This window comes from Taudactylus pleione, unplaced genomic scaffold, assembly GCF_031769625.1.
Source record: "Taudactylus pleione unplaced genomic scaffold, aTauple2 ptg001138l, whole genome shotgun sequence".
NCBI classification, from domain to species: domain Eukaryota; kingdom Metazoa; phylum Chordata; class Amphibia; order Anura; family Myobatrachidae; genus Taudactylus; species Taudactylus pleione.
Genome location: NW_028285539.1, coordinates 70,227 through 97,796, shown reverse-complemented (window position 1 = coordinate 97,796; position 27,570 = coordinate 70,227). Strand labels below are relative to the sequence as shown.

The 27,570-nt window shown below is 43.2% G+C and overlaps 1 protein-coding gene across 2 annotated transcripts in view; it reads right to left on the bottom strand.

Moving 5' to 3' along the window:
• The window catches only part of LOC148453498 (complex I intermediate-associated protein 30, mitochondrial-like), a 43,918-nt gene extending 19,515 nt beyond the window's left edge, over positions 1-24,403 (bottom strand). The window contains exons 1-3 of one of the 2 annotated variants that reach the window (XM_088462046.1): positions 24,326-24,403; positions 21,250-21,865; positions 8,606-8,791 (exon numbers count right to left, since the gene is read on the bottom strand). In XM_088462046.1, the coding sequence (XP_088318172.1) occupies positions 8,606-8,791; positions 21,250-21,759 (696 nt within the window). In that variant the 5' untranslated portion in view covers positions 21,760-21,865; positions 24,326-24,403. Of the gene's footprint in view, positions 1-8,605; positions 8,792-21,249; positions 21,866-24,161; positions 24,221-24,325 lie in introns of those variants that run through there. The other variant, XM_088462047.1, reaches the window with a different exon arrangement.
• Between the last annotated feature and the right edge of the window lie 3,167 nt (positions 24,404-27,570).

The window sequence follows — 27,570 nt, the reverse complement described above, 5'->3', positions numbered from 1 at the left end:
CCATTACTGTGTCCCTACTACTGCTACCCCAGTCATCATGTGTCCCTATTACTGCTACCGCAATCCAGTCATCATGTGTCCCTACTACTACTACCCCAGTCATCATGTGTCCCTACTACTGCTACCCCAATCCAGTCATCATGTGTCCTTACTACTGCTACCTCCACCCAGCTATGTTATGTCCAAAGTATTAACCCCACCCAGCTGTCATCTCTGTCCCTACTTCTCCTATTACTATCCTCAGCTGTTATGTATCCCTTCTACTGCCCCATCTATACTCCATTCTAATAATTAAAAATATATAAGATGGGACGTCTGTTTCAGACGGATCTTTTGCACCCAGCATGGGGTGGATGTAAATGCAGATATTAATGATGACAGCTGAAACTCTGGATGGAAATATGACCATGTGGGCAGTGTGACCAAATGCATGATGATACTTGTGTTTGTGTCAGGTAGGAAATCTGCCTATTCCGCCACTTTACAGGTGACCAGGAGAGTAATGTAGTTGAATGTAAATACATAATAGTGTATGGGGCAGATACCCTCATTGCCCATATACTGTACACTCCCTTGTATTATAGTGGATCTATGATACACACATTGACCAATGATCTAGCCCCTCTCCTCACTCTTTTGTATGGTACATAGCTCGTATGGAAAAGATCACTTGCATGACAGAGATGATATATTCCATTAGATATGGGTCCCCTGGCTACATACTATATGTAACTCTTTCCCCGCCCTTCTGGGCTGTTGCATATCCCTCTTATCCTACCTATAACTTTCCCTTTGTGCCCCTGAGACTCACCACTTATGGTCTCCGTGTTTCTGAGCCCACAGATCTTCACCCTTCATGCTAGGCCTGTCGACCTCCCCTCCATCTCCTGTCTTTATTTAGCTCTTTATGTACAGAGTTTACACCCACTTTGTATTTGTTTGTCTCATTCCTCTTTTATATTTTGTTTACTAAATAAAAATGTTATTAAAAAAAAAAAGCTCTGGTCACTTGGTGCTCATGCGGAGAGCCGATGCTTTTCATCCCTCATACAGAAGGTTTACCCTTTTTCGGCATACATCTTTGCAAAATAAAGTTTATTATATTCATCATGTGGACAATGCTGAAATGTTGACATGATAGAATGTTGACAAACCATTTATGGTGGTCTAGTGGTGACTTACCCTCTCTCTGCGGCAGCAGCATCTTCACCCAGGGCAGGATTTACCATTGGGCAACCTAGGCGCACGCCTAGGGCCTGTCGGGTCCTAAGGGGCCTGTGGCCGGGCCCCAAGCCCCACCCTGCCCAGGAATTAACCTGCTGCTCTGTGCACTGGCCGAAGAGAGATCACATCACAAAGGCAGCAGCAGCATGGTCGGAGGCGGAGTTACAGTCTTTCAGCTGGGAGCCAGGGGAACCAGAAACAACACTGCAGCGCGTCCCCTCCGATCAACACTGTGGTGTAAAGTGTGAGGCTGCTGCTGTTACAGTAAGTTCTCCTCTGCCCCCTACCCCCCACGTTGAAGTCAGCCCACACTCCAAACTCTCTCCCCGCAGCCTGCATTGCATCCTTGCCCCCTCCACAGCATGAGATGACCTAGTCAGCTGATTCTAATGAATCCCTCCCCTAGCCCATGCAGTTACAGTGAGTGCTGCAAATCCCCTCCATTGCAGCACCTCTCACCTCCACCCACAGTGTAGTCAGTCTCCTCTGACAACCCCCTCCCGACAGTGTGCGTTGCGCTTCCTCTCCCCCAACTAATTCCACAACTCCATGTTAGGTCAGTGGGTTGGACGGGACTTCTGCTGCCTATGAAATGAGATGGCAGTCTGAATAAGTTACACTAAAATAAAAAAAATTATCTTACTGTTAAATAATGCTCTCTCTACATGTATGTATGTATGTTATATATACACATATACACACACACACACACACACACACACATATGTACATATTACACACGCACACATATATACATACATTTTATATATATATCAAACCAATAGACCGGCACTCTGCTCCAGTAGAATTGCATGCTGCGGTGCCTTCTGACAATATGAAATAATGTAGCACATAACAGCGGTACTCGGAGACTTCGAAAACAAACTATTTTTACTATGAGCACTTCTTAACATTCACTGTTCTCCCCTTGACAAAAGGGCTTGTGCGCCCCGAAACATTGGTCACCTTGAAATCTATATATATATATATATATATACGCAATTGTAGGCTTATGCACTGTCCTTATATATTCATCCTGGGTGTGCTCTTTCATGGAAGTATCCACAATTAATACTTCTGCAAACAAGTCCACAAAGTGAAGGCACTACTCCTTGTTTCAATATTCTTATCACAAAATGTGTTTTATTCACCACCCAGTAAACACAACACCATTACTGGAGCATATTGTCCAAACCTTGTAAAATGCATGTAAAGCGGTTCATATAACAGTCAAAATACTTATGCAATCAATGTCTGTCGACTTCGGTCCACTTTAGGGCCGTTCTAGACTCACAAAGACTTGTCAACAATCCAGCGTGGTATACTGCTAAGGCGCAACAAACCCCCATATTAGCAGGACTTTTAAACTTTATCCTTGATCTAATCATCACACCTGTGTTTCCGGCTGGCGTGCGTTCCAGCCGTCTGCGCATGCGCATGTTTAATTCAGTCTCCCATGTCCGCTCCGTGCTCCCGCGAGACAACAAACCTCCAACCCACCTCGACGTCACACACTTCCATGTGACCATCAAAGCATACGGAGAGCTTGCCTGCGTCACTGCGTTACCATGGCAACGCAATATGTTAACTCATGCACTAGCATCACTGCGTTATTATAGCGACCCAATTTGTTAACCCATGCATTCGCGCACTTATTCATTTTATTAAATAAGGGAAATATGTTTATCAATCCATACGTACTTATATCGCTAATCCTTACTATTGGGGGGTTGTGCGCCCTACCTATAGTCCAAACTCTAGACAATATAATGTGAACTATATCACCTTATACATTTAATGCTATCACTAAATATATTAAAAAACATCTATTAAACATTAAAAAGATATATTCGTGCAAACCTATTAACCACTTTCTTTATATTACCTTAATTATACAAATAATTTATGCTTGAATCCTACAGACCCATGTTCACTTTAGGAACCATTATTAATTACTACATATATCAATGTGTTATAATCACATATCTCCACATTGGATCTGGATTAACAAGAAAAACAGACAGAGTATTTTTATAAGAAGCAACGGTAGTTAATGTTCTCATTCAATCCCCTAGGAGCAATCGTATTCAGATTAAAAATCCACCGTGCTTCTTTTTGCAACAAATATTTTTCACGGTCACCACCCCTTTCTAACACTGGGACATGATCAATTAACATGCTTTTCAACATCGATACATGATGTCCCTTTTGCATGAAATTACGAGCTACAGGTTTATCGCTTCTACCATCATTGATGGCCTGCCTAATTGACATTCGATGATTTGCCATGCGTTCACGGAATGTTCTTACAGTCTTTCCCACGTAATAAAGGCCACAAGGGCACATCAAGATGTAGATAACAAAGGTGGATGTACATGTTAGCCAATGTTTGATCCCAATTCTAATTCCTGTATGTGGATGCGCAAAATCCTTGCCAGGGATCATACTGCTGCAAGTCGTGCAGCCTAGGCAACGAAAACATCCCAATTTCTTCCTTTGTAGCCATGTGCCTTCCATTTTCTTGTGGAAATTTTTTGTTGGTTGCATAAGTAGCTGTTTGAGATTTGGACCTCTCTTGAATAGTAGCATTCAAGCATGTTAATTGATCATGTCCCAGTGTTAGAAAGGGGTGGTGACCGTGAAAAATATTTGTTGCAAAAAGAAGCACGGTGGATTTTTAATCTGAATACGATTGCTCCTAGGGGATTGAATGAGAACATTAACTACCGTTGCTTCTTATAAAAATACTCTGTCTGTTTTTCTTGTTAATCCAGATCCAATGTGGAGATATGTGATTATAACACATTGATATATGTAGTAATTAATAATGGTTCCTAAAGTGAACATGGGTCTGTAGGATTCAAGCATAAATTATTTGTATAATTAAGGTAATATAAAGAAAGTGGTTAATAGGTTTGCACGAATATATCTTTTTAATGTTTAATAGATGTTTTTTAATATATTTAGTGATAGCATTAAATGTATAAGGTGATATAGTTCACATTATATTGTCTAGAGTTTGGACTATAGGTAGGGCGCACAACCCCCCAATAGTAAGGATTAGCGATATAAGTACGTATGGATTGATAAACATATTTCCCTTATTTAATAAAATGAATAAGTGCGCGAATGCATGGGTTAACAAATTGGGTCGCTATAATAACGCAGTGATGCTAGTGCATGAGTTAACATATTGCGTTGCCATGGTAACGCAGTGACGCAGGCAAGCTCTCCGTATGCTTTGATGGTCACATGGAAGTGTGTGACGTCGAGGTGGGTTGGAGGTTTGTTGTCTCGCGGGAGCACGGAGCGGACATGGGAGACTGAATTAAACATGCGCATGCGCAGACGGCTGGAACGCACGCCAGCCGGAAACACAGGTGTGATGATTAGATCAAGGATAAAGTTTAAAAGTCCTGCTAATATGGGGGTTTGTTGCGCCTTAGCAGTATACCACGCTGGATTGTTGACAAGTCTTTGTGAGTCTAGAACGGCCCTAAAGTGGACCGAAGTCGACAGACATTGATTGCATAAGTATTTTGACTGTTATATGAACCGCTTTACATGCATTTTACAAGGTTTGGACAATATGCTCCAGTAATGGTGTTGTGTTTACTGGGTGGTGAATAAAACACATTTTGTGATAAGAATATTGAAACAAGGAGTAGTGCCTTCACTTTGTGGACTTATGTATATATATATATATATGTGTATTTGTTTGCAGAGTCACTAGCTATTGTGTAGGTGTTTATTTTCATTTTTATTTTCCCACCTTCTCCCGTCTCCCTCTGTTTGTCCCCCTTTCCTCCCGTCTCCCTCTGTTTGTCCCCCTTTCCTCCCGTCTCCCTCTGTTTGTCCCCCTTTCCTCCCGTCTCCCTCTGTTTGTCCCCCTTTCCTCCCGTCTCCCTCTGTTTGTCCCCCTTTCCTCCCGTCTCCCTCTGTTTGTCCCCCTTTCCTCCCGTCGTTTGTCCCCCTTTCCTCCCGTCTCCCTCTGTTTGTCCCCCTTTCCTCCCGTCTCCCTCTTTGTCCCCCTTTCCTCCCGTCTCCCTCTGTAAGTCCCCCTTTCCTCCCGTCTCCCTCTGTATGTCCCCCTTTCCTCCCGTCTCCCTCTGTTTGTCCCCCTTTCCACCCGTCTCCCTCTGTTTGTCCCCCTTTCCACCCGTCTCCCTCTGTTTGTCCCCCTTTCCACCCGTCTCCCTCTGTTTGTCCCCCTTTCCTCCCGTCTCCCTCTGTATGTCCCCCTTTCCTCCCGTCTCCCCCTGTATGTCCCCATTTCCTCCCGTCTCCCTCTGTATGTCCCCCTTTCCTCCCGTCTCCCTCTGTATGTCCCCCTTTCCTCCCGTCTCCCTCTGTATGTCCCCCTTTCCTCCCGTCTCCCTCTGTATGTCCCCCTTTCCTCCCGTCTCCCTCTGTTCTTCCCCTTTTCCTACAGTCTCCCTCTGTTCTTCCCCTTTTCCTACAGTCTCCCTCTGTATGTCCCCCTTTCCTCTCGTCTCCCTGTTTGTCCCCCTTTCCTCCCGTCTCCCTCTGTATATCCCCCTTTCCTCCCGTCTCCCTCTGTTCTTCCCTTTCCTCCCGTCTCCCTCTGTTCTTCCCTTTCCTCCCGTCTCCCTCTGTTCTTCCCTTTCCTCCCGTATCCCTCTGTTCTTCCCTTTCCTCCCGTCTCCCTCTGTTCTTCCCTTTCCTCCCGTCTCCCTCTGTTCTTCCCTTTCCTCCCGTCTCCCTCTGTTCTTCCCTTTCCTCCCGTCTCCCTCTGTTCTTCCCTTTCCTCCCGTCTCCCTCTGTTCTTCCCTTTCCTCCCGTCTCCCTCTGTTCATCCCTTTCCTCCCGTCTCCCTCTGTTCATCCCTTTCCTCCCGTCTCCCTCTGTTCTTTCCTTTCCTCTCGTCTCCCTCTGTTCTTCCCCTTTTCCTACTGTCCACCTCTGTTCGTTCTTCCCCCTTTCCTCCTGTCTCACCTATCATGTGTATAATATATATATACATATATACACACACACCTTATATATACACATACATACACACTTCGTTCAGACAGTACATAGGTGTATAAACACACACACACACATATATATATATATATATATATATATGTGATCTAGTGACACTAATAACTGTTCATATATTGCAGTAGGTGCCACTGGTGCAAGATACACACTATATATATATATATATATATATACACATATATACACACACACACACACACACACACACAGTGTATATATATATGTGTGTGTGTGTGTGTGTGTGTGTGTGTGTGTGTATATACACACACATTTATATACATATATATTATGACGTCTCTATATAATATGATTTGTGTAGCTTGATCCAGGGACACCAACATTAATATATGCACAGGATTGATTGAGGTAGGGGGGGCCCCAAACCGGTATCTTGCTTAGGGCCCCATGAGATCTAAATCCGGCTTTGTCTCCAGCAGTGTCTTCCGGGTCCCAGCGGACACGGGTGGGGCAGTTTCGCAACAGACCACTGATGGAGCGGTACTTCGGGTAAATATTCTTACCCTATCCCTGAGCCTAACCCTCCCTCTATTGCCTAACCCTCACACTCACCCTTCCTAAGTCTAGCCCTATCCCCCCTAGTGCCTAACCCTAACACACCCACCCCTCCTATGTCTTACCCTATCCCCAACACCCACTTTATCCCTCCTTGTGCCTAACCCCAACAACACCCACCTCTCCTGAATCTAACCCTATCCCCCATAGTGCCTAACCCCAACACCCACCTCTCCTGAATCTAACCCTATCCCCCATAGTGCCTAACCCCAACACCCACCTCTCCTGAATCTAACCCTATCCCCCATAGTGCCCAACCCCAACACCCACCTCTCCTGAATCTAACCCTATCCCCCATAGTGCCTAACCCCAACACCCACCTCTCCTGAATCTAACCCTATCCCCCATAGTGCCTAACCCCAACACCCACCTCTCCTGAATCTAACCCTATCCCCCCATAGTGCCTAACCCCAACACCCACCTCTCCTGAATCTAACCCTATCCCCCATAGTGCCTAACCCCAACACCCACCTCTCTTAAATCTAACCCTATCCCCCATAGTGCCTAACCCCCAACACCCACCTCTCCTGAATCTAACCCTATCCCCCATAGTGCCTAACCCAAACACCCACCTCTCCTGAATCTAACCCTATCCCCCCCCATAGTGCCTAACCCCAACACCCACCTCTCCTAAATCTAACCCTATCCCCCATAGTGCCTAACCCCAACACCCACCTCTCCTAAATCTAACCCTATCTCCCATGTCTAACCCCAACACTCACCTCTCCTGAATCTAACCCTATCCCCCATAGTGCCTAACCCCAACACCCACCTTTCCTAAATCTAACCCTATCCCTCCTTAGTGCCTAAACCCAACACCCACCTTTCCTAAGTCTAACCCTATCCACCCCTTAGTGCCTAACCAACACCCACCTTTCCTAAGTCTAACCCTATCCCCCCTTAGTGCCTAACCCCAACACCCACCTTTCCTAAGTCTAACCCTATCACCTCTAGTGCCTAACACCAACACCCCACCCCTCCTAAGTTTAACCCTATCACCCCCCAATGCCTAACCCCAACACCCACCCCTCCTAAGTCTAACCCTATCCCTCCTAGTGCCTAAGCCTAATCCTCCCATCCTGCAGCCTAACCCTAATGTCGGAATTCTGAGATTTTTGGATTTCATGTTAACATTCCAGGTGTCCACATTGTGAACATGTCGACATTCTGAGGATGTTGACATGTTGCCTGTTGACATCATAGCTGTCAACATTAAGATTGCTGACATTGTAAATGTCAACCTTATGACTGTATTTCGCACTGCAGGTGGGAGAGATGTTACATGTGCAGAGAGATTTAGATTTGGGAGGGGCATGTCCTAACTCAGATCTAAACTGGAGTGTAAAAATAAAGCTGCATTTGTGGGCTACATGCAGAAGTGGCCAGTATGTACCCTGCATGCAAAATAAATTGCAACATAATAATATGTCCAGGGGCAAAGTTAATGGCTTTCTTTTGCTTTGCTCCCAACTCAGAACTAGCCCCTTTGTGCCTGCCATGCCAATGTATAAAGCAAAATTGCTACAGCAGAGCAGGATATGCTGTAAATGTCATGACCTGAGCTATCTCACATTCCCAGCAGTCATAGCTGCTAAAGTTAATTAAAAAAATTACTCATGTGTTGCTCACTGTGCACTGCCATATTTCTTTTAAAAGTGTCTCATAGTATCTTTAATCAGTGTATTTTCTGTACTGGTCGGGTAAAGAGAATGTATACTACAGTAGACCTTACCTGCTTTATTTGTTTACATCACAACTTTGCAAAAGAGACAAATATAGAGCAGTTCTTACACAATGTTACCTTAATATCCTGCCAGTATGGACCTCCACGAGTATATACAAAATAATTGTACATGTCGTCCCATGACAGAGAAAAGTACATCTCAGACTGGATGTTCACCATCCAAGGTCGCCCGTCCCCACGAATCCTCAGGTGCAGCGTGTTGAAGTTTGACCAGTCATAATGCAGCTTACGATTGAATGCTCCCTATAATAAATGAACATTGTTTATTTAGTCTAGTTAAGAGAACATTAGTCAAGTGAAAGAAATTGAGTAGTGACATTAGATATAGGAAAAAATAGATTTATTTTCACTAAATACATACCAGCCACACTTCAGCTACAGCATACATAGGACAGAGACAATTAAAAGGGTCTATTATATACTTCTCATTATCAACATTTGTACTTTATTATTGATATATTAAGGGGTCTATGGAGAGAGAGAGAGAGAGAGAGAGAGAGAGAGAGAGAGAGAGAGAGAGAGAGAGAGAGAGAGAGAGAGAGAGAGAGAGAGAGAGAGAGAGAGAGAGAGAGAGAAATAAAGTACCAACCAATCAGCTCCTATCACTTTGCAGGCTGGGTTTGAAAAATGACAGTTTTTACCAACCGATTGGTTGGTAGTTTATCTCTCTCCAAAGCTTAGTACATAGGGGCCGTTTATCAACGAGTTTTATCATACGCAACGAGATTTAAAACTTGTTGCGTATGATAATGGTGCTCCAGCCAATCAGCTCCCAACTGTCATCTGTTTGAAAAATGACAGTTGGGAGCTGATTAGCTTGAGCACCATTTATCATACACGAGTTTTAAAACTCATTGTGTATGATAAAACTCATTGATAAATAGGCCCTATCGGCTCCCTAAATCACTACCATATCGTATTATTATTTGTACAGACCTGACATACCCAACTGCAGAAAAGAGGTTTCTTATAATGACCTATCGGAAATAAGACAGAATCTGCACAGTATCTCTCCTCTTTATTAAATTATAACCTTTATTAGTCACCTTTAAACAGTGATCTATGCAGTCATTTCAGTATCACTACCTTACTGCTGTTATGGCTAGCTTGTCCATGTATAGACACTGTATATACATCTTTTTTTCCTTCATCAATATGATGTGTCCTTAGCTTAGAATCAGTTTGACTATAGTCTCGTAAAAGCACTCTCCCTTGTAAAATGGCTATACTGGATGTTTTTGAATATATGCACATGAATAATAATAATTATCATCATTATCACTTATTTACAGCATATTCTGTTGCTCTTTATAATTGTGAACAAAACAGTATTAAAACAAGACTGGGTAATTACAGGCAGACATAAAAGTAAGAAGGTCCTGCTCACAAACTTACCATCTATAGGAAAACAGGCATTGATACACAAGGATAAATGCTACATATTGCATAGTGGTCCAGTTAGATTATTATTTTGCTTGGGGAGGGCATGCCAGAGTGGGTGCAGGCCGAAAAAAGTCCTGTAACTGTGAATGCGAGCAGGCAATGTGCGTGGATGAGAGACACAGAGCAGAGAGGTCGGGTTGGGAGATAGTTTGAGATAGGAACAGACATATATGTTGGTGTAGTTTGGTGAATAGCCTTATGTAAAAATAGAAGTATTTTATATTTAATTTGGGGAAATACAGGTAACCAATGGAGGTGCTGACAGAGAGGAGCCGCAGAAGATTAACAGTCTGCAAAGATGATCAGCCTCGCAGCTGCATTCAATGGTTTGTGGGGGTGAAAGTCTGTTTCGGAGACCAGTAAGAAGACTATTGCAATAATCAATGCAGGCGATAATGAGTGCATGAATGAAAGTTTTTGCAGTGTCTTGTGTAAGATATGGGCAAGTTCTGGATATGGTTTTTTAGTTGCCTTTAACAGGTTTTGAAAACAGATTGAATGTGGGGAACAAAGAATCACACCTAGCCAGCGAGCTTGAGGGGTAGGGTTGAATGTTGTGTTGTCAACAGTACTAGAGATATCAGGTAGGTAACTACTATTGGGCGGTGGAAATATTAATAATTCTGTTTTGGAAAGATTAAGTTTGAGATGTCGAGATGGAATGGCTGAAAAGCCATTCAGTAACACAGGCCAACAGAGGTGGTGGGAAATCTGGAGAGGATAGACAGATTTGAATATCACCCGCATACAGATAATACTGAAAGAGCTGATAAGTTTTCCAAGAGACATGGTATAGATTGAGAAAACCAGAGGACCTAAGACTGAACATTGTGATACTCCAACTGATAGAGGAAGCGAAGAGGAGGTGGATTCAGAGAGACAAACACTGTGTCCTGAATACCTTGGGATTGTAGTGTTTGTATCAGAAGAGAATGATCAGCAGTGTCACATGCAGAAGAGAGATCCAGAAGAATAACAATTGAGTAATGTGTGAGGCGGATGTAGGCAAGTCTCGCAAGGAGCTCAGAGGGGCATTGGTGCTGGGATGGTAATTTGAGAGAGAGAGCTAAGGTCAAAATTGTGTTGTTTTTTTCAGAACAGAACTAATCACTGCAAGGAGAGAGAAAGAGAGAGATAGAGAGAGAGAGAGAGAGAGAGAGAGAGAGAGAGAGAGAGAACAAATTGTAGTCAAGGTTAGGATGAGCACAGAAGACAGCTCTGCTGATTTGTAAAGGTATAGGATCAAGAAGAGAGGTAGTAGAGTAGGAGGATGAAAGAAAGTAGACACTTCATCTTCGTTTGAGGGATCTAATGAAGAGAAGCTGCCAGAAGGTTCAGGGAAGAACTTGAGCAGATTGCTGGCTGAGAGCATATTTTATTTCAGATGTTATTAATCTAGTCCTTGAAATAGAAAGTGAGAGCTTGGACACTGATAGTAGCAGGTGGATTGGGTGTGGGAGGGGTGAGAATCAATTTAAATGTAGTAAAAAGTTGCTTGTGGTTAGAAGATTGAGCAGAGATGAGACATTGCATATATAGTTGTTTGGCAGTGTCCAGAGCCTTTCTATGGGAGTGGTAGATAGTATTATATATAAGGGAAGTCACTCAGAGTACGATATTTACACCACTGACGTTCTACTTTAGAACCACTTTGAGGGCTATGTCTAGAGTTTGATTAAGGTGTGGTACAGCAATCTCAGGAAAAGTTAATGTAGAAATTGGTGAGAGCAGCTGTTGCAGAGAGGTATAAAGATAATAAAAATGTATATATTTATTATTTCTGTGGGATTGAGGAGGGTTTGTAGACTTAAGTAACAGTGAGCTTGAAGTCATGAGGAGAGTGCGTAGGTGATATGGTTGTGATCTAAAAAAAGGGAAAGGCTTAATGTTCATATCTACAGATTCAAAGATATTTGCAGAAGATATTAAGATCATTGACTGATATAGAAAAACATAAGTTAGATAATATGACTGGACCTCGACCTATAGAGGCTTTTTCATCCTCTAACATGTATACATTTATAAGGCCCATGATTAACTTCAACAAAATTACAGGTGGATAAGTGAAATGGACAGAAAATTTCCCTAACATAGAGCTATTAACAATGGTAAGATCTATCAAGTGTATGAATAAAATTTTAATATCAACTTCCTATGCAGAGATGAACTACAAGATCTTACATAGAGCTTATTGTACACCTAGAATTAAGGCCTTCATTCAGAGCCGTACGCTCTGAGCAGAGCGCACGCTCTGAATGAGGGCCGCCCTCCATAATTATGGAGCATCCTCCTGGACGCTCGTATAGCTGTGGGTCACCACCCACAGCCTATACGAGCGTGCAGTTTGATGGCCGCGATGGTCTTGACCATCGCCACTGCGAGCCGGAGCCTGCGGTTGAGTTTTTCAACCACAAGGCCCGGAGTGATTTTGGCTCTATCAGAGCCAAAATCACTCCCACTGACATCACTAGTGATGTCAGTCGGCCGGCTTCTGACGGTAGGCGTTCCCTTGGGAATGCCCCCGTCAGGGAGGCACGCCCCCCGGCACACCCACCAAAGGAGGCGTGCTGTCAATCAACATCGACAGCACGCCCCCTTTGATCAGACACAACGAGCGAAGGAAAGTCCTTCGCTCATCGCGTCTGGCGCATGCGCACGACGGAGCTCCCGCCGTCGTGCGCATGCGCAGTGCACAACATCGACCCACTTGCGAGCGGACAGCCGCTTGCGAGTGGGTCTGAATCAGGCCCTAAATGTCTAATAGGGCAGTCTGAGAATTCTAATTGTTATAAATGTGGTTCCGCAGATGCAGATATATATCATTGTATATGGGATTGCCAACACATCAGATAATTTTGGGAACAAGCATATGAGTAGGATTATGGAAAATGTTAAGAGATAAGAGACAATTAAGAAATGTGATAAGAAATGTTGTTATATGTATGTAAAAACAAAATGTATACACATATGTATGTATATTATATATGAATATGTATGTTAATGGAGCTAGAAAAAAAACTATCAATGTATATTATAATGTAATGTGTATTTTGCAGAATGCAAAAATAAAAAAAGAGGAAAAGGAGTGTTAATCATATTTTTTGGAATTGCCCAGCTATACGGCCTCTCTGGTTGGAGGTAGAAGATCTGATTTTGGAGGTTATTGGGTTGTGACTGTCTTTGTCATCTTCCACTGCCCTCTTACATATATTTCAGGATGAAGTCCCAGTATATCATAGATATTTTATCAGTCATGTTCTTATTGCCACCAGGGCAGCCATTGCTCAGTTCTGGAAGCAGGACAAACCTCCTCCCCTTTCTTTAGTTAAGTCCAAAATAAATTACAGTTTTCTGATGAAAACTTAAAATTGCCCCTACTCCCCTTCTGCTAACCTGCCGATGATAAAGTGGTTCAGCTGGCATGAGTACACCTCGGTGGGTCCAGCCCTTTCTGCTAATGCACATTGTGTCTGATTTTGGCCATTAAAGAGTTAAAGATGTAGAATGTTCCCTACTGCCTGTGTCTGTCATACACTGATTCTGATGATATTTTGTATTTAATATGTTGTCTTGATCTTTTTGTAAGCTATTTGCCTGTTCCCCACCCCCCCTGTACTTTTTTCCCTTTTTTATTTCTGTACCCCCCCCCCCCTCTTTTTGTTTACAAGAACGAAAAAAATGCACAAAAAATTGTTTAAAAAAATAAAAATAAAAAAAAAGGAGTGTTAATGGCTTTAATAACTGAGCAAAGTCTAGTGAATACAAGATCAAGGAAATGGCCATCCCAATTAGTATATGAGTCAGCCCACGAGGCTGAGAGTGGAGGTTAGAGAGTAGTTTGGAGACACATATATATTGTGGACTATCAATATTAAAATTCACCAATGATGATGATGGGGAGATCAGGATAAGAAATCAGGAAGCCAGGCAGAAAAATGTTCAAGAAATTGCTGGTGCTGTCCAGGTGGACGATAGATAATAGCAACATGCAGAGAAAATGGGCTGAAAATCCTGTTAGAATGTACTGCAGAAGTAGTAAATGTGAGCAACAGAACCTGTGATACAACTGTGAATGTGCAATATTGGGACAGTAATATTCCAACCCCATCTCCTTTGCTGTTCCCAGGCCAGGAGGTGTGGGTGAAGCAGAGACCATGTGAAAGTGTCTGATCATGTTTCTGGTATTGGCAGAAGGTTTAGATTGTTTGAGATAAAGAGGTCATGGATGGATGGATGTTAATTTGTTACAAACTGAGCGTGCATTCCATAAGGCAAATGCAATTAATTTAGAGCAGTGGTTCTCAAACTCTGTCCTCACAGGTCCCGTTTTCCAGGTCACCGAGCAGGTGCACAGGTGTATTCATAACTCCCTGACCAAAATCCACAGGTGGCGATCATTATTTCAGTTGTGATTCTGTGAGGAGACGTGGAAAACATGCACTGTTTGGGGTCCTATTATTTAGAGGGTGATGGGAGACATGTGATGTTAATGAGGTTAGCTGGATTTCTATACTGTTGTAAATCAGATGTATGTGGGTGGGACTTGGATGTGGTTATATATCACCAGCAATTTGAAGCAGAATAAGGATAGAAAGATAAATATATTTATACGATGTGTGTGAATGTATTTTGTGACGGACAGGTTAAGGAGGCTACTATCACAGTATACAGACAATAAAAAAGGTAATGAGTATTAAAGAGAGGGGAGTGGATTATTAAGGAGGCATTTTGTACAGAAGGGAGAGATGCAGAGTGTCCCGAATGTTGGGTTCTCATGATCTGTCTCAGGACCATTGGGCATAACTACAACACAGTTGAAGCGAGGAGACTTTGGGGAGAGGGGGGGGGGGGAAGGGGGAGACAGATACTTGCAATATGGAGCGAGTATTGACAGCCAGAGAACACTAGTGGTTTTGAAAGGAATCCTTTGACCAGGAGCTGTGCCAGCATACGGAACTGGTATTTGCCAATGTGAAAACCTTGAACCGTTTGTGGCCAATTCAATCCTGCGACCTGACCCTAAGCCCACAGAGTTGGAACCCACTACTGGGAACTCGGGAAACCCTCCTGCGGAAACTCAGAACAGTATAGTACTGGGCCTGGAATCGGTAACTCAGAGTAGAAATCATCAATGACGAGCTACAGTACAAACTGTCAGCTGACCACTGCTGCACAGCACTGGAACCTCATCCTGACCCCAGCCCAGGAACCCAGACTAAGGGGGAGATTTAATAAAGCTTGGAGAGAGATAAAATTGGAGAAAAGTAGCACCAACCAATCAGCTCCAAACTGTCACTTTACAGGCTGTGTTTGAAAAATGACAGTTGGGAGCTGATTGGTTGGTGCTATTTTTCTCCAATTTTATCTCTCTCCAAGCTTTAAGTTCCCCCTAACTCAGCAACTGAAAACCAGGAATGGGAAATTCAGAACTTTCATCTGTAATAACTGACAAAACCTGGAACCCACACACTAATCCACAGCACTGGAACTGGTCCTGCGAGACAAAGACCCAGCACTAGCCACAAGACCCCCAGAACAGGGAAACCTGTCATTAACCAGCCTTATAGTGCGTAACTGGCGAACTCCACGGACAGGCGATTATTCAAGCAGTAGGGGCAGAAACCCCACAGCAGATGAAAGACCCTAGGACCGCTGGTGCAATTACTGAAGCATCGGGGACAGGTTGTGAAGACAGAAACCCAGGTACTTGCAGAAACTAGACACACAGAACCCAGAATGGTGCACAGTACTAGGAGATCGCAGTAGGGTAAATAGGAACAGAACAGTGCAGAATGCAACTGGAGCTCTGAACAATCCGCAAGAAGGAAACACAATGTTCTGACAATGGGTTGAACTCCAGAGCTGGTTAAACAGGGTATTGTGTCTATAGGTGGAGCAGATCAGGACTGCTCTGCACTGGGAGATCAGCCAGTCACCTGACAGAACCCAATATGGCCATTGCTGGCAGGCCGTTTACACTTTAATGCTACGGTGACTAAATGATGCATGGAGTGCGGTGATATGGCACCGCCCAACACAGTAAAACCCCTTTCACACTGTAAATGGCAGGTCGCACCCGGGATTTGTACATGCGTCCATCCCAAGTGCGACCCGCCGAGACCCCTTTCAGACCGGCAGCCCGATCTGGAAATAATGCCGGGTCGATGACGTTACCGTCATCACTGCTGAGCTGGCGCTTGGAGATGAGAACATCTCCAAGTGCCGGCTCTCCCTATGCCGTGAACGGGACCAGGGTTGCCTTCACATTGCACCGCGAGCCGGGTTGAACTCGTGTTCAACCCTGCTCATTACCCAAGTAGAAATGCCAGGTCGCTCGACCCAGGTTATTTCAACTGGGCCCTTTCACACTGCACAGTAACCCGGGTTTCTGCGCGTTCATGTGCAATAACCCAGGTTATTTGCTGGCACTGTGTGTGGGGCCAATGTGTGACACAGGGAGAGTGAAGGAGGTTATAGATTTACAGTGACAATAATAAAAGCAATTTGTGATACACTGAAATGTATAAATAAAAGGCAAGATCTTAAGGAAAAGAACATAAAGCAATGCAAAAAAATGTAAGCTGAAATTACCTATGTATGATAAGGATATAAGGTGATACAGTGTGAGACAGTAGCAGGTAAAGATCATTTTTACCTGTCCCAAGATATTGTTCACGTTTAGTTTAATTGCTTATTAAAACTGTTAAGTTATACACTTTGTGATTAAACACTTTGAGCCGTATTCAAATTGAGCCGAGCCGCGATACTTTTTCGCGTCCCGGACTTTTCGCCTACTTCACGTGTTTTGTAGGCGGAAAAGTATTGCGCGCGTTCCCGCTTTACCCCATATTCAATTTGAAAGTATGCAAAAACGGGACCCGGCGAAACTTGAACAGGCGGAAAGTACTGTCAGTTGTGGGGAAATCAGCCTGACACCCCCAAAATATGCTCTGACATGGGGATTCCCTATTGTATCCCCCGATTTGGCTTGCTGAAGGTATTTGGTGCTTTTAAACGGCCTGAATAGCTGCTAAATAGCGTTTTTCTATACGTCATGAAGAATAGTATTCAGGAGTATTTTTTGCAGAAAATAACTTACCCCAGCAAATTTGGGGTACTTGAAAATGGGGGCTAGCATATTTAAAAGTTGCTAAAGTGAAGTTGAAAAAAACTTGAAAAATCCACCTGCAGCAAGCACCTCCAATCAAAAAAACACATGGGGCATACTTGGGGATCCCCCCCAGAGTCAAGTTCACAAGTTTTTAACTATGTCCCCCAACATTTTTTTTTCACCCCAAAATGAAAGTGATTTTTTTTTGGGTGTTCTTAAGTGTTTTTTTAAAAAATAGTTTGACACAGTTTACCTTTGGGGGAGTGTCTGAAGGCTGCAGGGGGGTTCCCGCAACGGGGCACCCCAAAACCCCAATTCTGCACTTTTTTCCGCCTGCTATTCACAGGCGAAACTTTTTCGCATATTACATTGCATTGACGTGACTTGACTTGACTTGACTTTCCACCTAGGCGGAAAGTGTTTCAAATTGAACACGGCGTAAAAGCAAAACAGGCGAAAATTACGTCATCGGCGAAAATGTATCGTGGATCCGGACTTTTCGCCTCAAATTGAATACGGGCCTTTGTGTAATAATACAGACAACTGACCCCTAGTGGTATATTTACTAAAGTGCAGGTTTTTAGAAGTGGAGATGTTGCCCATAGTAACCAATCAGATTCTAGCCATTATCTTCTAGAACAGGGGTCTTCAACCTTTGGCCCTCCAGCTGCAGGGGAACTACACATCCCAGCATGCCATGCCACCGTTTTGATATAACAGCATGCTAAAACTGTGGCAGGGCATCCTGGAAACTGTAGTTCCACAGCAGCTGGAGGGCCAAAGGTAGAAGACCCATGTTCTAGAAGGTGGTAGATAAATGTTAAGTAGAATCTGATTAGTTGCTATGGGCAACATCTCCACTTCTAAAAACCTGCACTTTAGTAAATATACCCCCTAGACTGAGTGTTAGGATATACTATGTCTGCTTACAGGTGCATACACACGGTCAGATTTGTCAGATGAACGACTGAACGATTTGCAAACGATTGAACGATTTCTGACTGCATTAAAATGAATGGAAATCGTCCAATACTGACTGCAAACACATCAGATGTCAGATATCGTTATCTGACAAACGGGAACGCGCATCGTTCAGACATGTCAGATTTTCCTTCAGATAGGAACGATTGAACCATTTTTTAAAATCGTTATCGTTCAGATCTGAAGAAAAATCTGACCGTGTGTATGCACCATAGGGCACAGGTCCCATCCGAGTCAATTGGTCAGCTGATATATATACATATGTATACACACACACACATATATACATACAGTGCATCCGGAAAGTATTCACAGCGCGTCACTTTTTCCACATTTTGTTATGTTACAGCCTTATTTCAAAATGGAATAAATTCATTTTTGCCCTCAAAAATTCTACACACAATACCCCATAATGCAGTGGTTCCCAAACTGTGTGCCTGGGGTGCCTCGGGACACTTGCAGGGGTGCCTCAGGTTGGTGGTCTAGCACAAAACCAAATTATTTATGGGCAATGTAATTTAAATATATGGACAAACAGAAGCGTAAACCTGTCCACCACCACATAACTGAACCTAAAAGGTGACAGGTAAGCACAATTTACTTTACTAAATTTTTTTCTGAATTTTTCAATAACAAACATTTGGCTTACGGGTGCCGTGAAAACAATGCTGATACTCTAGGGCGCCGCGAGTCCAAAAAGTTTGGGAACCACTGCCATAATGACAACGTGTAAAAAGTTTTTTTGAGATTTGTGCAAATTTAATTTACAAAAAAAAAAAAAAAACACTAATAAATCACATGTACATAAGTATTCACGGCATTTGCCATGAAGCTCAAAATTGAGCTCAGGTGCATCCTGTTTCCACTGATCATCCTTGAGATGTTCCTACAGCTTAATTGGAGTCCACCTGTGGTAAATTTAGTTGATTTGACATGATTTTGAAAGGCACACACCTGTCTATATAAGGTCCCACACTTGACAGTGCATGTCAGAGCACAAACCAAGCATGAAGTCCAAGGAATTATCTGTAGACCTCCGAGACAGGATTGTCTCGAGGCACAAATCTGGGGAAAGGTACAGAAAAATATCTGTTGCTTTGGAGGTCCCAATGAGCAGTGGCCTCCATCATCCGTAAATGGAAGAAGTTCGGAACCACCAGGACTCTTCCTAGAGTTGGCTGTCCATCTAAACTGAGCGATCAGGGGAGAAGGGCCCTAGTCAGGGAGGTGACCAAAACCCGATGGTCACTCTGTCAGAGCTACAGCATTCCGCTGTGGGGAGATGAGACCCTACCAGAAGGACAACCATCTCTACAGCAATCCACCGGTCAGGCCTGTATGGTAGAGTGGCCAGACGGAAGCCACTCCTTAGTAAAAAGCACATGGCAGCCTGCCTGGAGTTTGCCAAAATGCACCTGAAGGACTCTCAAATCATGAGAGACAAAGATTGAACTCTTTGGCGTGAATGCCAGGCGTTATGTTTGGAGGAAACCAGGCACCGCTCATCACCAGGCCAATACCATCCCTACAGTGAAGCATGGTGGTGGCATCATCATGCTGTGGGGTTGTTTTTCAGCGGCAGGAACTGGGAGACTAGTTAGGATAGAGGGAAAGATGAATGCAGCAATGTACAGAGACATCCTTGATTAAAACCTGCTCCAGAGCGCTCTTGACCTCAGACTGGGGTGACGGTTAATCTTTCAGCAGGACAACGACCCTAAGCACACAGCCAAGATATCAAAGTAGTGGCTTCAGGATAACTCTGTTAATGTCCTTGAGTGGCCCAGCCAGAGCCCAGACTTGAATCCGATTGAACATCTCTGGAGAGATCTGAAAATGGCTGTGCACCGACGCTTCCCATCCAACCTGATGGAGCTTGAAAGGTGCTGCAAAGAGGAATGGGTGAAACTGCCCAAAGATAGGTGTGCCAAGCTTGTGGCATCATATTCAAAAAGACTTGAGGCTGTAATTGCTGCCAAAAGTGCATCAACAGAGTATTGAGCAAAGGTTGTGAATACTTATGTACATGTGATTTTAGTTTTTTTTTTTTATTATTAAATTTGCAAAAATCTCAAAAAAAACTTTACACGTTGTCATTATGGGGTATTGTGTGTAGAATTTTGAGGAGAAAAATTAATTTATTCCATTTTGGAATAGGCTGTAACATAACAAAGTGTGGAAAAAGTTATGCGCTGTGAATACTTTCCGGATGCACTGTATACACATACATACTATAAAAAAAATAAAAATAAAATGTAAGCCCCCCCTCACTCTATAAATAGAAAGTCTAAGCACTGCTGTTGAATAAAGAAACTGGGATCTCTGTTTTTAATACAATTATTATCCAATAAGTCCCAGTGAGGTCGGCCCATCTATTCTTGCTACACCCAAATATTCCATTTATACCTATTGTAGCCTACAGTCTACATTACACATTTAGCAATATTTGGTAAATATGTCCTATGGCTCTTTTTTATATAGTTTGATATTTGTGATTGAATACTTCTACAACATTGTCAGTCATCATATGCAGCAAGACATGAAAATGGACACTTTAGTTTTTACTTTTTCTGCTACTTGCAATGGTATGTAGTCAGAAAGCAGACGGTCGAAATGCCGACCGCCGGCTTTCCGACTGTCATGTCCCGACAAAGGACTAATGATAGGCGTCGAAACCCGGAAGCCTATCATTATCCCTACGTCGGGCAATATGTTCCATTTTGCTTTGTAAGTGTATTGAATTTTGTTCAATTGTACTTTTATTATTTTTCAAAATGGCCTACTTCCTAGGGGGGGGGGGGGGGGATTCATTTCATGGAAAACCTCATCACAAGCACATTCAGGACACCAGGACTTATGTTAAATAAGGGAGGAGATTTATTCAACCTTCTAAAGAGAAGTGGAGGCGATGCCGATGACACCCAATCAAAAACTAGCTACCATTTTATAGACTTTACAAGATAGATGATAGCTACAATCTGATTGGTTGCTATTGGCAATACAACCACTTCTCCTCTATAGAATGTTTAAATCTCCCTCCAGTTTATATGCTGTGTTATTTAGTGCATATTCTTCCTTTTATGGACACGAAATACAAAGAAATAGCAGGGAGAGAGAAACTCCAGATTGTTAGAAGATATCATATGTTATTTTAGATTATACACACCATAGGAGGCATTGATCTCAAAGTACAATATCCGCTGAAATTTGTTTCTCCATCACGAGGCACTTCAGAATTAAGCATTCCATAAAAAAGAGCTGTCTGGCTGTTTCCCAGTTTCAGGAAGGCCTTGCTCTTGCCGCCTATCTCCATGTCTGATGACACCACCCACTTCTGTAAATCGTCAGAGTTTCTAAACTCCCACATTACACTTGTCTGTTCCAAAAGGTCTTGTCGCAGAGTCTTTCCACCTGGTCCTCTGAGATGATCAGACGCCTCTTTTATCAGCAGAAGGAAGTGTCTCTTTATGTTTTCAACTCCGTCTTTAAAGTTAAAATTAATTTTCTTCCAAAAAGGGGTATTATTCGAAGTAACACCAGGCCTTTTATAACTTCTGCCGTGTAGCCGTAAAATGGGATGGTACAAAAAGGGATACACCAAAGGACAAAAGGCTGTGCTCCATTGGTATGTCTTATTCAAGTGGAGTCTATGGATCACATGAAGCTTTAAAGCCATGTTGTCACCATTAAGCACATTGAATTGCGATCATTTGTTGGAGAACTTGAATATTTAGCCAGTCCCAAAACACTATAAAAAATCCATTGAATCTTCATGCATTTTCCTGTACATAGAATTAGAAGAACAATAAATGAGATTAGTGCCTTAATTCATAACGGTAATCATGTTATACTAATCTTCATTCTAGCACCCTTCACCTTCATTCTAGCACCCTTCACAACCCGTGCAGTTCCTCTATCCTGCTTGGGGTGTCTCTCTCTGCTCTGGCAGAGTGCTAGAATGAACATTATTATATCATGTTGATAACGATAGCTTTAAGGGCTAGGGCTATCTACGTGAGTGGCCCAAGCATGGTCAAAATAGTATCTACACGAATATAAATGCGACATATTACACAGGTTTTGCAAACTTCACTAAAACAGAAGTCTACTCATGCCCAAATAGTATACACATTGGTTTTTTGCTTAAAAAAAAAATAACATTTTTTTTTTTTTATTTGTTGTTGCTATGGTTCTCCCTCCATCAATGGAACACAGACAACCCAATGGGCAAAGGGCTTGTTTCTTGGGATGAGTGGAGTCACACAGAATCCGCCGTTCTAACAGATGGGAGAGGAACTTGATTTATTTATAAAAGCGGAGATTTCCATTAACAACTATGTCAACAGTCATGGTCCAGGGTGGATACTTCCAATGTCTCAACGACTGTCCAGCATGGGAGTTCTTTTATTACAATGCTTCCACCATTAACCACTTCAGACATTTTACAATATAGAATATCTGTACCCTATTAGGAAATGTAAATTTCTCCCATAAATGTCCGCTATAATTTTGCTAATATTGATGGGCTATTGAGTAGATTGTTCTTGCATAAAGGATTACTAATGCTGGGCATACACTATACAATTATCTGTCAGATATCTGTCTGGTTGGAATGAAAACCTGGTAATGTATGGGAGCCAATGACAGTCGTCCATTTGCTCACAAAGACTGGAAAACAGACAAATAGTTGTTCAGACAAATTGGTTAAATCACACGAATGTAACCAATTTTTGTCTGTTTTCCACTGTTTAAGACCATATGATCGACTGTCATTTGCTCCCATACATTATCTGACAGATAATTGTATAGTGTATGCCCAGCATTACAAATGATCCCAATGGTGTATCTCATAAAATAGTCTCTAAGCGGGTGATTCAATTCAGCACGATGCTGAATAGTCCCCTAGAAGGAGAGAATGACGATTACTGCACCTAGTGCTGGGTGTTTAGTCGAACTAACCAGCATTCTTTGACGTAATGCCGGCCGGGAGGCTGTTAGTGCCGTGCTAAGCCGAAGAATAATGGTTAGGTCTAGACTATACAGGGCTGATGGCCCTGTGACATCACACCCACGTGACTCGGCCTGAAAGGGGGAGGGGCGGGGATGGTAACGGGGGACCAAAAGTGGCCGCTCGCCACAGATATTTATTCCCCCTCTATGCCCTGGTGGATGGTAACGCAGGAGCTGTCCAGCCTCCTGCAGTGGTCACGAGGTGTCTACGTCACAGAGGTCCTTTCTCCAACTTGGAAATAGCAGCAACCGAAAAATAATATCGCGGTCAGCACTTTAGTCGAATTTCTGCTCACACCCTCAGGAGGGTGCAAGAAGGAATCCTGTAGTTGGGCTAACAGCACAGTGAATTTAATAGTTTCGGGAGCTAATTCCCAGGGCTATTCAACATCGTGCTGAATTGAATCTCCCTCTAAATAATTTAATAATTACACAAACATGTCTTCCCTCATCAGACATCACCTGCGGCCCGCCCTGCTTTATCTGCAAATGCATTTGTTATAGCATGTAAACATCGGTTTTAAAAGGCCTGTTGATATGTTATTCCAGATTAGGGGTCTCACTATCACTAAATGTATTGTCATAACTTGTTACCGAAATTAAGAGTAACAATACCCATTTTTCTCTTAAACACCAGATGCCATTTCACTCAATTCAAACCCTGAAGATTACAAGATCTCTTTTTAAAGCCTTCTGATCAGATGTGGAGATAACTGACATTTATAGGTATATTTTACATTGCTTTGTAAATAATTTTTTTTGTCCTAATCAGTACTTTAGTAAATCAGTAACATAAAAAAGGATTAAGAAAAGCACACAAGGATTCAAAACAACTCCAAGAAAAATAGTTAACGAAGGAAATAAAATGTGCAAGTTTTGCAAATAATAAAAAAAAAAAACTTGTTAAAACACTTCCTAAAATACATATGTCAGCACTGAGCTTGTTGTTGGGTAATATGACTGTATAAATATTACATTTTATTAGAAAGGTGTATGTTTTGTGAGCATGTGACTGAAGAACTGAGTTTATTTTAACACATCACTCCCATTCAGAAGCATATTACTCACTTTGCTCAGTAATCATCCTTATAAGGAGGTTCAGCACTGCAATCTTGCTGGTAATCATTGTAAACAGATGATACAGAGTTATTCTGTGACAGCCTATCGTGTATTTCGTGCATAAAATATAAACAATTAAACTCCTCAAATCAACAGTGGAAGATTAGACTCACATGTAATGACAGCCGTTCAATGCAGCAAATGCCCCTAACGTCCTCCTAGGAACACGCCGGAAAGTAGGTCGCCGCCTACACACGTCATCACTCTGCGACATACTGGGCTTCCTCTAATACCGCCCGCTGTTGGGGAAATTACACTTTAGTAACGAAATTTGTTTACATCACAATTAATAATAATAGCTTACTTTGAACAGGAAGCACCTAAAATACAGTATATGTTTCACAGCAGTGTGACTCACGTCTTCCGTTACAGAACAGATATATTAGATTCATATCGACATTTGGAAGAAGCCATCTACCATTGGGAATACCAGGATGGTACCGGGATGGTACCGCGGGAGCTACACTAGGGATGATGTCTCTGCCCTCACTGTAATTTATATTATACACACTCAGAGTAAATAGCTGCTTCAAGAACAACTAAAATAACCATATTGGTAGAACCACAGTAATGTGAAAAATGCTAGAGAGAATTGTGTGTGACATACACATTCTTGCGCGTCACAATCAGCGACTGCGACTTTTTATGCAGTTACCATGATTCCAGCGCCCATATTTGGATGGATATTCTGCGCATCCATAGGGATGCAGCCGGTGAGCGTCTTCATATAGCCCCAGTAGGTATGTACTACTGGTATAAAAAGAAAATCACCATAGTGTGATATCTTTAATAATAAAACTAAGGCTAGTGAGGTAAAGTAGCACAAGTGATTACAGTGCTTAAGCAGAAGTCAGTTCTGTGTACCAAATATTTAAAGTGTATCTGTTGTACTTATAAATGGTTCTATTTCTAAAAGGTTTAATTTTGGCCAGTGTTACTTGTCATATAGCTTAGTGGTGTTAATTATCGAGAATTTCAAGAACTCACCCCACCTGCGGAATGATAAGAAAAACGGGTTAGTAGCGCCAACCTAGCTACGAGATATGACGACCACAAAATAATGTGATTGTGGTCTCTACTGTCTGCCTGGGTAGAAACAACTGCACTCAGGGCCTGATTCAGACCCGGTCACAAGCGCTGTGCGCTCGCAACCAGGTCGATGGTGGGCCAGTGCGCACATGCAGCGTGCATGAGCCCCGGAGCGAACGCAAAAAGCACTTGCTCCGGGCCTCACTACAAAAGGGGCAGCTGTCGATGTTGATCAACAGCTCGACTCCTTTTGTAGGCGTGGCTAGGGGGTGGCTTCACAAACGGAGCCGTTCCCAAGCGAACGCCTGCCGTTTGTGGGCGGCATCACTGACATCAGTGAGAGAGCTTCCGGCTCTGATAGAGACGAAAGCTCTCTGGGGCTTGCGGCCACGAGACCCTACCACAATGGTCTTGTCGCAAGTCCGATGGTCGCGAATGGTGTTGACCATCGTGACCAACATCATGGCCGCTCGCATAAGCCGTGGATGGTAACCCACAGCTATGCGAGCGGCCAAGAGGCCGCAACTTAAAAACCAAGCGCCCGCGCTGATTCAGAGCGAGCAACTTTTTGCGAGCGCTTCTGAATCAGGCCCTCAGTTCGGTCATAGTCAGCCAGTTACACTCTGGTTTTGCAGTGTAACAGCTGTCTTGTGCTCCTGGCGCAACTTACTGGCCCCATGCGTTGCAGTAATTTCATTCAATTCAGATTTATAAAACCTTTTTCATGGGTTAAGAATTTACAGTAAATTCATTCTTGAAAGTTGATGCAACAATTCCTAAGTGTCCCAAATTCTGTTGATTACTTGACCACAAACTAGGGGTGAGCGGGTTCGGATTTCTGAAATCCGAACCCCCCCGATCCGAGTCAGGCTCGACTTTTCCCGCCTGACTCGGATCTGAAATCGAGGCAAAACGTCATCATCCCGCCTTCCGGGTCTCGCAGGTTTTGGATCCTATATAAGGTACCCGCGTCGGCGCCATTTTCTCACTCGGCTGTGGACAGTGAAGAGGGAGGGTGGGAGTTAGGGCTGGCTGGGCTGTGTAGTGTAGTGTTGTAGTGTTGTGCTGTGCTGCTGTTGTCCATAGGGGCTGTGTCCACTACTTCAAAGTCCATAGGGGCTGGCTGGACTGTGTTGTGCAGTCAGTTGTCCATAGGGGCTGTGTCCACTCCAAAGTCCTGTGCAGTGTCCCAGTCCTAAAGGGGTGCTGTAGTGTTGTCCAGGGGGTGCTCTGTCCGTCAGGGGTGCTCCCCTCAAGTGCAAAAAAAAATAAATATTTTTTCTGTGTTTGTGAATTGTATGCATTGTGGCTGCACGTGCATCAACAAAGGAGCAGCGCCAAGCGTGCACCTGTGTCCCATAAGTAAAAGGCCGGCTGGCTTGTCCGTTAAAGGGTGCTGTAACCCCCAAAGGGCACTCCGAACAAAATAAAAATATATATTTTTTTATGTTTGTGAATTGTGTGCGCAGTAGCCGCACGTGCATCAACAAAGTAGTGGCAAGCGTGCGCCTGTGTCCCATAAATAAAGGGCCAGCTGGATTGACCGCTAAAGGGTGCTGTAACCCCCAAAGGGCACTCCAAACAAAATAAAAAAATAGATTTTTTTGTGTTTGTGAATTGTGTGCGCAGTAGCCGCACGTGCATCAACAAAGTAGTGCCAAGCGTGCGCCTGTGTCCCATAAATAAAGGGCCGGCTGGATTGACCGCTAAAGGGTGCTGTAACCCCCAAAGGGCACTCCAAACAAAATTAAAAAAAATATTTTTTTTGTGTTTGTGAATTGTGTGCGCAGTAGCCGCACGTGCATCAACACAGTAGTGCCAAGCGTGCGTCTGTGTCCCATAAATAAAGGGCCGGCTGGATTGACCGCTAAAGGGTGCTGTAACCCCCAAAGGGCACTCCAAACAAAATAAAAAAAAATATTTTTTTTGTTTGTGAATTGTGTGCGCAGTAGCCGCACGTGCATCAACACAGTAGTGCCAAGTGTGCGTCTGTGTCCAATAAATAAAGGGCCGGCTGGATTGACCGCTAAAGGGTGCTGTAACCCCCAAAGGACACTCCAAACAAAATAAAAAAATATATTTTTTTGTGTTTGTGAATTGTGTGCGCAGTAGCCGCACGTGCATCAACAAAGTAGTGCCAAGCGTGTGCCTGTGTCCCATAAATAAAGGGCTGGCTGGATTGACCGCTAAAGGGTGCTGTAACCCCCAAAGGGCACTCCAAACAAAATAAAAAAATAGATTTTTTTGTGTTTGTGAATTGCGTGCGCAGTAGCTGCATGTGTATCAACAAAGTAGTGCCAAGCGTGCGCCTGTGTCCCATAAAAAAAGG